General features: G+C 45.9%; 1 protein-coding gene across 2 annotated transcripts; it reads left to right on the forward strand.

Moving 5' to 3' along the window:
* The first annotated feature begins 402 nt into the window (after positions 1-402).
* On the forward strand, positions 403-8,593 carry melk (maternal embryonic leucine zipper kinase). Of its 2 annotated transcripts, none has more exons than XM_061679625.1 (18): positions 403-534; positions 722-833; positions 922-1,007; positions 1,911-2,027; positions 2,094-2,237; positions 2,344-2,412; positions 2,650-2,742; positions 2,898-2,996; positions 3,828-3,896; positions 3,997-4,095; positions 4,232-4,318; positions 5,399-5,530; positions 5,615-5,776; positions 5,855-6,128; positions 7,512-7,608; positions 7,692-7,848; positions 7,928-8,031; positions 8,117-8,593. In XM_061679625.1, the coding sequence occupies exons 2-18, from the start codon at positions 734-736 to the stop codon at positions 8,292-8,294; spliced, it is 2,067 nt and encodes a 688-aa protein (XP_061535609.1). In that variant the 5' UTR covers positions 403-534; positions 722-733; the 3' UTR covers positions 8,295-8,593. The 2 variants fall into 2 exon arrangements, with proteins under 2 accessions (XP_061535609.1, XP_061535610.1); XM_061679626.1 differs by having other exon boundaries at positions 7,515-7,608.
* Positions 8,594-12,256: the final 3,663 nt, after the last annotated feature.

The following is a 12,256-nucleotide window of genomic DNA, read 5'->3' on the forward strand; positions in this document are numbered from 1 at the left end:
TACCTAATTGCAGGTTTGAAGTGTTGAACCAGGTGCAAACACACACACACACACACACACACACAATTTCTCCCACAGTCCAAAAACATGCACGTTTGGTTCATCAGAGACTCAAAAAGGGTGTCCGTGAGCCCTAACTTGGAATAATTTGTAATAAATGATTATGTTTTATCAAATGATGTCTTATAAAACCTTTAAAAACCTGTACGAAGTGCAAAGAGTAAAGTCGAGATTCAAACACCAAACTTCAGAACTGTGAGGCAGAAGTGGTAACCACTTGCGCACCATGTCGCCTTTGAGAGAATGATATCCATCCATGCGTTCTCTGTCAGTCCCGATCTTGGCCACTCGGAGGCGTTGGAGAGCCAAAGCGCCGGAAGCCGGAAGTTGAGATTTAACGTGCGAAATTCAAATTGCTCCAACAAAACATCGGCAGCTGACAGTGACTTTTCTGGGCTTCCGCAGTTTTTGGACGGCTTCACTATTCTCAATTGACGCATTCGGGCAACCGAGAGAACCGTCATCTGTACACACGTGAGCTTTATTTTATTGTTTTTTTTAAATTTTATTTTGCTTTTGCTAGTCGCAACCGTCACACTTAGCAAGCGTTTTGCTGTTAGCGGCCGTGTAACTTGAACGACTCGTATGATGTCGGACTTTTCCCGTTTCCCGTTTGACCGGATGTCTTGTTGGCCGCTTCGGCCGCTGTCGTCTCCGCCAGGCCGCTGGCGCGATGCCCGTGGAGAGGACGGAGAGGACGGAGAGGAGGACGGAGCCCCGCGGGGCGGAAGAGCTTCACAAATGCTACCAGGTTTATGACACTATCGGTTCAGGTAATTTGGCGAAAGAACAAACTTGTTGTGTCCAATTCTGGTATTTTAAACCTGTGTTTTTTTGTTGTTGTTATTTTTATATATAAAGGTGGGTTCGCTAAAGTGAAGCTGGGTCGGCACATCCCGACAGGAGAGAAGGTGGCCATTAAGATCATGAACAAGAAAGACCTTGGGGTGAGTCTGTTCCATGCAAAAACTAATTCATTCATCATTTAGGTGACTGACTTTTTTTTTTTTTTTTTTGGGGGGGGGGGTATTTTTGATTTCATCCAGAACGTCTTTATGTAAAAGTGTAAACTGTAAAAGTCTTGATTGATTTCATGAACATAATGTTTACAGTGGATGAAATGAGTTTTATTTATTTAACCTTAAACTTACCCAGGTGAGGCAATGGAAAACAAATTCTCTTATGCAATCCCGAGCTGACTACAAACAGCAGAGTAAAACAAGGTAAAGATAAATTGAGATTTTTAATTGGTCCCCAGTTGGAAATTTAAAGTGTTACAACAGTACAGGGGGAAGCAGTACACAGCGGAATTAAAAAAAACCACATAAATAACAATGTGTAATCATTTAAAGATACTTTTATTGACTTTTTAAATCTAAGATAAAACGAGCGGTGGGTGTCACAGCAGACTGAAAACAGGCTTTGAGTCAACTTAGTCAATGGATGGCAGGCGTTGTTTGGTGGAGATTGTTGGTGAGGGGGGGCTGCACTAAATAGTTCAGTTGGTTTTCTTACACTCATTGAGGTAGTTCTTTTCGCTTGCTGTAGGTACGTAATGAGATGCATACAGAGCTGGATTTGTATTCTTATTTTTTTAACTTCAAGAAAAGCTTAGAAGGTAATCTGGTTCTAATGCACATTGCAGATGGAAATGATACATTTCAATTGACCGCGTAGTCAGAATAGACAGTGCGCACATTCCTGGTCAAATGAAAGTTTTGTCACGAGACCACATGAATCGGTTTCAATTTCCTCATAAGCGTCAGCTTTCTAGCAAACAAATCCGAAGGTCTATATGACACTGTAAAGATGCAAATGTCAACTCAAAGCGCTTTTCATAATCTTCCAAGGATGATCTTCCACGCGTGAAAGTGGAGATGGAGGCAATGAAGAACTTAAGTCATCAGCACATCTGCCGTCTCTACCAAGTCATCGAGTCCGCCACACAGATCTTCATGATACTTGAGGTAAGCAAATGGAAGAAGTCCGGACCGTCTCCTTCGGTTTGGCGACTCCTCTCCTGTTTCTTGCAGTACTGTCCAGGAGGGGAGTTGTTTGACTACATTATAGCAAAGGACCGGCTTTCAGAAGAGGAGACGCGAGTGTTTTTCAGACAGATTATGTCTGCCATGGCCTACGTCCACAGCCAGGGTTACGCACACAGGGACCTCAAACCGGTAAAAGCAGCCTGCATGACTGGATGCTCCTCAAGTGTTTAATGTGCCTACTTATGGGCCTTTTCAAATGCAAGACTCCTACCTGCTGTCTGTCTCTAAACATTAGGAGAACCTGTTGATAGATGGAGACCACAACTTGAAGCTCATAGATTTCGGTTTATGTGCCAAACCCAAGGTACATCAACGACACGTTGACACTATTGCGCGTGAGATCCGATACATGATCGATAGCGACGCTCAATTTTGATTGACACGGTCGGAGAGGTGAGTTGGGTCACTTGTTCACTGAAGACCTCTCAGACTGCGTCAATCCAAAAGGTGCAAAGGCAGAATATTTGTATCGGATGTTATTCCATAGCGCAAGCGGTCATAATGTTGCGGCTGTTCCGTTTAATGCGGTCATGTCTCACAGGGAGGCCTTGGGTACGAGTTGATGACGTGTTGCGGAAGTCCCGCTTATGCTGCGCCTGAGCTCATCCAGGGAAAAGCTTACATTGGCTCAGAGGTGAGTCGTTTACAGTTTTGTTTGTTAGCCTAAATCTCCGGCGGTCTTCCGCTGATCCTAAAAAGCCCGCTTTTCCTGTAGCTCTGCCTTGTCTTGGTGCCCCCAGGCAGGACATAAAGATTTCTTATTTTATTTGCAACATTGCTGTGTTCCAGGCCGACGTGTGGAGTATGGGCGTGCTGCTGTTCGCGCTGCTCTGCGGCTATTTGCCCTTTGATGACGACAACTGTGTGGTCCTCTACAGGAAAATTACTGTAAGAGCTGACCTTACGTTCTCGTTGTTTGTTCACTTTTGTTTTCCTGCAAACGGTGGACTACGAATGAAAGAATTCCTTGTTAGTTGGGTGAGCGCAGTGGGTCTGGCGTACTATTCCCCAGCGGACTCCAGGGCGCGAGGAAATTTATAGCGGGCCCGGACCGATCACCAGTCAGTCGGGCGCTTCTTGAGAACGGTGCTCCGAGCGCAAGTTGCGTGAACGTCACCTACACGAACCGCTAAAAACGGCTACTCGGACTACAAGAGTGCCTCGCGTGTGTTATGCACGCTCAGGACTTGAAAAGCCTCATGCAGAGCAAAAGTCAACTTGTTCGATCTGTTTTTGATGATATTAGACTCACCGGTGAGTTAAGTCATGTGAATTGGAATTTTTAAATCCAAACTTTGACCTTGCTAGACTTCATTGACGTGCGCCGATTGGCGACACTTTGTACTTTTCTACGGATCCCGTAACAAACGAGCACCAATTGTGTCAAACTTCTGACCTACTTATATTCCAAATCTTACTCGTATCGCTGTCTTTGACAGACGCTTGAACAGCGAGCGCGTGCAGAATATGCACGTTGGTAAATGTCAGAAGAGTTTTTCGGTGTCAAAGTGGTGCTCATTCATCATCCTGTTAAGCGAAGACATCAGGCAAGAAGAAAAACACAAAAAGAGCCACTTCAAATAGTTTTGCATCCTTTCTAATGGGGTCACTTGCCTGGCCATGACCCATAAACCTTATCCCAAAAAAACAAAAACAGACACAACAGATGTTAGTTCGTATTTCGAGTTTATTACTGCGCTCGAACGTATGTACTTTCAGAGAGGAAAGTATGACAACCCTCCGTGGCTATCCCCCGGAAGCATCCTCCTGCTCAACCAAATGATGCAGGTATGTACGAATGGTAACATGTATTTATTTTTTATTTTTAAAGCCATATAATGTCAGTGAAGCCATACGTATTTGTAGTTACCATGTTTTTGTCCTGTAGGTGGACCCCAAGTTGCGTCCGGCAGTGCAGCAGCTGCTGGAGCACCCTTGGGTGATGCAAGACTACAACAGCCCTGTGGAGTGGCACAGCAGGCAGCCGGTACTCTCGCTAATAAATATGCCCGTATATTCAAAGATGCACGCTTAAACATACTGCACACGCACACCACACAGGTGTACTAAAGCTCAAGAAGTTAGAGTTGAAATTGTTTGTGCGGCGGTGTCCTATTTTGTAGCTGGGTCACATAGACGAGGACTGCATCACTGAGATGGCGGTCAACATGAAGCGGTCCAGAGAGAGCACCACGGCGCTGGTTAAGGAGGCAGGTGCCACTTGTTCACTCACTCAAAACCGTACCCGGAGGAAGCTTGACCCTTGTGCACATGGAAACACGATGGAAAACTCAATGAAAGGAGAAATTTGAAGGAAAAGAAAAAAGTGGCAACATTCTTCCATTTGTCTTCATCTGAGAAATGAATTGGACCACCATTGTTCTTAATTTTCCATTTGCCGTTGATCTACCATGCAGCTATGGGGGTTCATTTGCTCTGCTCTACTCATGATTTTTTTTTTTTTTTTTGAACAGATGTGGTGAAACTCTCAATTCAGAATTCCACCAAAACCAAAAAAGTGGTAATTTTGTCTCTAAAGTCAGCCAAGATGTCAGAAGTCATTATACCATCATTATACGACAGTTCACCACCAGTTGATCACAATTGCTCTTTTTGCTGTTTTGCTTTTTACATTATGGAGGTGCCTTGACTTACAATAGGAATTTGTTCCATGACCACACGCGTAACTCAAATCGTCTTTCCCAATTAAAATAAATAAAATTGGAAATGCAATTAATCTGAGTTCCCCATCGAACGGCTACGCAAATATTTATAAAACAATTTAATTAAAAAAAAAACAGGCACTCTACGGCATTGTACTTTATGAAAAGATACAGTAAGAGGCGGAGCATAAACAAATAGAATGTAAAGAAGAAAAGTTTGTGCATCATGGTATGTCCATGGCCACCAGAGGGCGTGGCAGCACCGTATACAATTGATGATGAAACAGAAGACGTTGCGTCCAAAATTCCGAGATGTAAAAAAAAAAAAATTATTATTATTTTTTTTTTTTTGCAGATGCTAAAGAGTATTTGCCTGTGAGGATTGTTGTATGCGGTCTGCATGTGTTGCTACCGCGGCTTGTGTTCAAATAACAGTTGCTGAACTCATTCACTGCCAGCCTCCCCGGTTAACATGGATATTTGACTTGTAAAGCCGTCAATGGCAGTGATTTAAAGGGTTATAATTAGTGCAATCTCGATACTGGTTCCGTTAGCCCTGACGTTGTCTGCCGTACAACAAATCCGAGCGCCGATGCGGTGATTTAAAACGCGCGCTCATGTGTGCAGTGGCGCTACGACCACGTCACAGCCACGTACTTGCTCCTGCTGTCGAAGAAGCAGAGAGGCAAGCCCGTGCGCCTCCACACCGAGCCCGACGCCATCGATGCCGCCTTCTCTCCACTACGTGGGCGAATGCAGGTCAAAGTGCAACTCCCAGCATGCCTTTCAAGCTCAATGTCCAGTCCTCAGCCACTCAAATATTTTAGTTTCCCCTTTTTCCAGACTACGGGAGATCTTCACTTCACTGCCGACGACGACGACGCTGTGATTCTGGATTCTTTGGATCTTTGCTCAGACTACATAGACGATTGTCCGTGGGTGTCCGTCGAACGTCACACGCCTCAAGCGGTTCACCAGAAGATGGAACGAATTACAGATGACAAGGTTGGTTCAAGAGGGGACAAATGTGTCTTGCGCACGCTTCACCGGAGAAACGCTGTAATACAACATTTATTTCTACAGAAGCCGGCAACACCATTAGAGAAAAGATGTGTGCGGAGCCCGCCGCCCGAGAGGGCTCAAGCGACGGCCCGCCACCGCCAGGAGAGGAGGCACAAAGAGCGCCAACCAGCCCGTGACGACAAGGAGAACGTTGGCCAGCAGGAGAAAGACGTGGAGATATTTGCACTGCCTCCGCCTCGCACTCCTCCTTCCAGCAAGAACAACACCCGCCACAAGAATGTGTTGACCACACCCAATCAAACCGCGGCCAATGGCATCAGAGGTACACCCAAAGGTAGGATGGCCGTTCGCCTATTTTGCCTGATGCGCTTCATGCTAATGGACGACGGACGTTTGGACTGTGTTGTGATACGCTGCCCAATTATTTTGGACACTTGCATGACTCGCAAAGATATTTGACTTTGGGGGTGAAAGTTCAGGATCCACCGAAAAGGCACTGTAATCTTCACGGGTGAACTTAATTTGACCAGCTTTGTGGGAAAAGTTTTTCATATCCCAGTGCACAAAAACAAGATCCGAAAGGCAGAGTTCGTGTGGAAGAACCTGAGGGCCCTGAACCCAATCACGAATCCCATCAAACCAAACTTTGGGATGAACTTTTTTTTTTTTTTTTTTTCTCTTCTTTTTAAATTGTCTCCGCCCGCAGTCAGAAATGCGCCAAGGATTGCTTCCTCCACCTATAGGGGGCAGCACTCATGTCAAGTGTCTTCTCTGCTCAGGCCAATCAGAATCATCTTGATTTGGTCAATCAGAATCAGATTCCTCTTTATTTGCCACGAACTATAGGTTAGTCCTCACACTGCAACAGACCCCTTTAGGCTTACATTAGCATCGTCAAGACTCTCCTCCATGCTCTGTGTGTGCGTCCATCCTTTATGTTTAGGAGCGAGTATGTCTGTTTTTTTTCTTTTCTTTTTCTTCCCCTCAATTTATGATTAAAGAAATGCGAGGTCGACCAGCAACCCAGACCAAATTATTTGATCTCGGAGATTCCTCCGCGATCTTCCTTGGCCCATGTCCACGAAGGAATTTCACAGGAAGTAGGTTTAGTAGCTTTTGCATATCGTAAACCGAGTGGAAAAACTGCAAGTGATTGTCTCCCTCTAAAAGTGTTCGTTTGCCTCGAGTAATGATTTAAATCATAAATATACTGCAAAACGTGGATCCCGAATTATTTTAGAATTTAGAAATGTAAACTCATAACATTGCCCTTTTTAAAAAATGGCTTACTGAATATTAGATTTTGAAAAGAATGCACCGGAAGTGCGCTTGTACATGTTGTGAACTCCCCTCAACTTCCACTAAGAACACAGGCTAATCTTACCTTCTCGCTCTCATACAAAGAATTTTGTCTCTCCGTCGAAATGTGTCACTTCAAATATACTTCTTTGGCACTAATTACTACAACAAGACAAGGTTTTGACGCCATCTAGTGGCGCCCTAGGGTATTACAGAAAAAGCGCAAAAATACACAAATTTGGCGATTAGGTGGGTACACTAATCCAGTTTGGTGCACACAAACTGTGATGAAAGCAGGGGCTCTTTGTCTGAATTATTAATACGTATTTAAACTATTATTATTGTTATTATGAAGGTGACGGCCTCACATTCAGGTCAGGTATGTGTGTGTGTGTGTGTGTGTGTGTGTGGGTGGCAGCAGAAGGCAGCGGTGCTAAAGATCCCATTAAGAGGAGAGCGGCAGAGAGCAAGGAGCCCAGAAACATCGAGATCCTAGCCTTTAGTCCTGAAAGAAGGCCAGTCTCACGGCAGCGCAGAAAAAAACCCAACGGCACCGACGGCATTTGTTCACGTTTCTTGTTTGCGTCTTCCTCCACAGGTCTCGCTCTTTGGACATGGCCGGTAGCGGAGACAGCGGAAAGAAGCGAAGGGCGGGGCGGGTGTTCGGCTCCCTGGAGAGGGGCCTGGACAAGGTGATCACCATGCTCACCCCCGGCAAGAGACGAGCGCCGCGAGACGGCCCGCGTAAGATCAAGGTGCGCGCCTCCCGCACCAGCTCGCCGCTCCGGCCGTGTGCGCGCGCCGCGTCTGACCGTGCGCTTCCCCTCCCTCCAGACTCAATACAACGTGACCCTGACGGGGCAAACCAACCCGGACCAGGTCCTCAACCAGATCCTCTCCGTCCTGCCAGAGAAAAATGTCGAGTTCATCCAGAAAGGGTGAGAAATCTCTCCACCCGCCTCCCTCTTCACCTTGAATGTCGGCGCAACGTTTCCCGTCCCCCCCCACCCCCCTTTTGTCCAGCTACACAGTGAAGTGCAAGACCTGGGATGACTTTGGCAAGGTGACCGTGGCCTTTGAGCTGGAGGTGTGTCTGCTGCACAGGCCAGAAGTGGTCGGCGTGCGTCGTCAGCGCCTAAAAGGAGACGCTTGGGTCTACAAGCACTTGGTGGAGGACATCCTCTCCTCGTCCAGCATCTGAGCATCGAGTCGCTGCTTTTCAATACCAGCAAGCCTCGAAAGACTTTACATTCATGTGCAACATGTACAGTCCATCCTTTTTTTCTCCCGCCACCTAATTTGCCACTTCACAAGAATAAATTATGACTTTTATTTTACTGAACAGCTCTGCATTGAAATTTATGGCTCTTTTTAACCTCTAAATCTACTTGATTTAATTGCAGTAAGCAATGCTTACTAATTTGATGTGTTTTTTTTTTTTTTTTTTAATGTTTCTATATCAGTGTTCGTTTTGTTTATCAATGTTTGTGACAATGTGAAGGGAGCAAAATAAAAGGTTTCAGCATGTAAATGGAAGTCATTTATTTGAATAAAACGACCCTCCTGTGATCCAAAAATTGATTTAGAGATCAGAAAAAAATGGTTTTAACAACTCTAAACGCACGACACTTTTTAAAAATATTTCTCAGTTCTGCGTTGTCAAGAAATGGGAGACATGTATAACATCACTTTGAGGAAATGAAGATTCGCTAGCATAGTTCCAAAAGGGGCAAGATGTTAATTAATTTGTCCCTCCCAGCTGAGGTTTACTGTAAAATTTACACAAAACATAAGAACTGACTGTATATTTAAGTGTTCAACCAAACCATATCATTTTGTCCAATGAAAATCTGGCTTAATCCTGACCTATAATGCCAAATGCCATAGACGGGCCAGTACAAATTTGCATAGATGTTATAGTATTTCTAAAGCTTTAAACAATGTGAATTTAACACACAGCTCAGCAGCAGATACAAATACAGCAGGCAAGGTCACGGGCATATTTCCTTGGCTCAATGGGAACAATGACGATTCCCGCCGCTTAGTCGGGGACCTCCTGTGCCTCGTCTCGTTCGCAGCTAAAGTTGGCCTACGAATGTGCGAGAAGCGTGCTTGTCGACCTGCTCCATATGTAGAGTGCCTGTAAAGACAACTTCTGTCGTGATTTGGGACACGCGTGCAAAACCCACTTCGTGGAAAAAGGCCCCCGCTGGGAGGAGGTCGCAGCAGACCGACCGGCCTTCCTCAAGAGCCGATAGACGGTCCGCGGCGCTGGATGTGCACCGTCTCCCGCGGCAGAAGATGCTCCCAAATATTTGGGCCAGACCGCTTTTACCGGGGCTTGTGTGAATGAGCCGTTCCGCGCCGGCTCATTCCAGATGTTCGCCGCTTCCGACGCTAATTTCATGAATTTGATCAACTATCGATGCTGCTTTGCTGTGCTACATTTATTTCTCACTATGTATTTCGACAACTCCCACCACATTGGCTGAGGTGCATCCAACAGAGTCCATTTATTCAGGATTTTAGCAACACAAAAACAAAATCTTGAGGTTGTCGGCCGACTATAAAAACAACAACGACAAAGGGTGAGTGTTATGTCGCTGTTCCGCCATTCCGACAGGGGGCGCTCTAACGCCAAGCCTGGAGCTGTTTTCCAACGTGTGAGTTAGTATTTTGCGACCTAAGAAGATTAATGTGAGGAATGTGAAGGGCCACAGCGAGACTTTGCGAGCACAGTCTGAGATGAAAGCTTTCCAAACGTGTTGATCTTGAGCTCCAAGTGGAGTCGTGTTGGAGAAAGATGAGGATCCTGCTGGCAGTCGCTCTGCTTGTGCTCTTCTCATGTAAGTTGCCAGTCTTTGACTTAAACGTGGTGGAACCTGCTGTTCTGAGACCTGTTTTGTGGCCGAGGTCAGGGCTTTACGGGGCCTGGATGTCCGACGGCGCCGTGCAGGCGACCCCGTGTGAGGTACGTTGAAAAACGACGTTGGCCTTCATGTCAAGTGATCCGGATTGGCGCGTTTGGCAGCAAACGTTGTCCCGTATGTTTGCATCGACGTGCTCTCTGGGGATTATTATGCTACGCTGTGCTTTCTAATCTTCAATGTGCACGGTAGTTAGTGTGGTGCGGCGGTGTCGCGGGCCAAATCGTAGTTAGGGCTTCCCCTCAGCCGGGGGGCCAGCAAGAGTTCGTGTGGAAGAACTTTCTCTGGCCTTCTCTGCTGGTCTAAACACTATCAGAAGAACCGACCTACATTCACAACTCAAAGTCTAACATTTGTTCCACAAAATTGTATGGATTTCTTCCCAGCAGTCTATTCTTTTCATTTCGTAGCATTCCTCTTGGCTGCACTGATTTTAGTATGTACATGTGGCCGTGAGATATTTCTTGTCCAATCAGATTTCATCCTCTTTGTGTTGCCACGTGACTCTAATCTGCCCAGGTCCTTTCGACTCAGTCCTGCTGGCTGATTTATCTTCAACTATATTCGCAATAGGACTTTTTCTTGAGCCGATCAGATTTCAAACTCATTCTCCCAAATGAAATGCAAGGGTTGCGCGACTTCACGCTTTTTAAGACGACACTAATATGAGGAAAGTCGACGTCTCTGATTACGTCATTGATATTTTTTGGGATACGGTGCTATAATTAACAAAAAAATAAATCACAGGAGAAGGGAATACTTTGAAATAATCCAACGATTCTCAAAGTGTGGTACAAGTGCACGGTGGTACGTGGGCACCCCCTAGTGGTTCGTGAAAGAATACCTGCCCAACTACAGTTTGTCCATCCATCCATTATTATTTTTTCCACAGTGTTAATGTTCAAACTGCATAATGTTACAGTGGCTTATGGTAATATTAAATATACTCTTTAGGAATAAAACCACATTTGGGATGGAAAAATTAGGCCTACTACACTGCTATTTTAATGTTGGTCATGAAAGTGGTACTTGGAGAGCGAAGTATATTTTTAGATGGCGCTTGATGTAAAAGAATTTAAGAACCGCTACAATAATCTATATTCAAAGGAATCCCCGAATCCGAGTTTTTGCATTACAATCAAAAGGAATCAAAGAATAACACAACTTCCTTTGTTGTGAAAAGAGCTGCAATGCACGCGGCATTCGCCTCCTGCTGACATTCGACATTCCCACCAAACGCAATGCATACACATTGAAATTAAGTCCTAACTTGCTTATTTCTCAACTGATTTTTATGACATTTTTATTATTATTATTTTTGTGTCAATGCCAAAGCATGTTCTACTAGTACATAATATATTTTTAAAAAAGTCCTCAAATGTTTGTTTTACCTGTGAAAGGTTGCTCCCAGTTCTCGCCGTAATTGTTACAGTGTCACAATGCGTGTGCCAGCATCCTTGGGTTTTTGGTTTTCTTGCCGCCCACGAACTTTGACCCTCCTAGCTTAGTGCCGCCATAGGCACGCGGCGCTAACAGAAGCGCGGAACGGGTGGCGATCAAGAAAGGAGACATTAGTGAGGACTTACGACGAGCTAAAACTTGAAAGAAAAATGGATTTAGCCAGGTTGGTCAATCGAGTAGCAGTTGTCATTTTCAACGACAGAGGTAGGAAAGCCCTGACACCCGCCAAGGTAAAGAACACGCTACAGTGAAATCCGCCACCATCGTTGTTGCAAATGTCGGGCAAATTCGCACGTGGTCACGCGAGCGGTGTGTTTGCTTTTCCCGCAGGCAGCGTCAGCGAGTGAGGCCCTGGTCTCCCTCCTCTTGTCTCCGCTGTCTCTCTACTCCGGCCTGACGTCGGCTCTGGTCAGACTGGTCGCGTCCGCCCCGCCGCTGGTCTTCAGCGCCCTCCGTCACTCGGTCTTGCTGCTGCTGGCGACGCCCGCGTGCGCGCTCGGCCTCTGCGCGTCCGTGCTGCTCACGTGCGTGCGGGCGGCCCTCTACCTGCTGCACGTGGCTTTGGTGGGCGGCGTGGCCGTTTGGACGCTCAGGCGGCAGCGCGCCGACGCCGCTCACGAGAAGGTCGAGCGCCGGGCCGAGAGGCGACTGAGAATGTTTGGTTGTGTGGAGCGAACCTGAGATGTTGTTGTTGTTTTTTAAAAATTGGCAATAAAAACACCTCACGCCTGCTTTGTCCTTCATTGACTTGACCAGCAAACAACTTGATTTATTA

This window comes from Phycodurus eques, chromosome 6 (genome assembly GCF_024500275.1).
Source record: "Phycodurus eques isolate BA_2022a chromosome 6, UOR_Pequ_1.1, whole genome shotgun sequence".
Classification (NCBI taxonomy): Eukaryota; Metazoa; Chordata; class Actinopteri; order Syngnathiformes; family Syngnathidae; genus Phycodurus; species Phycodurus eques.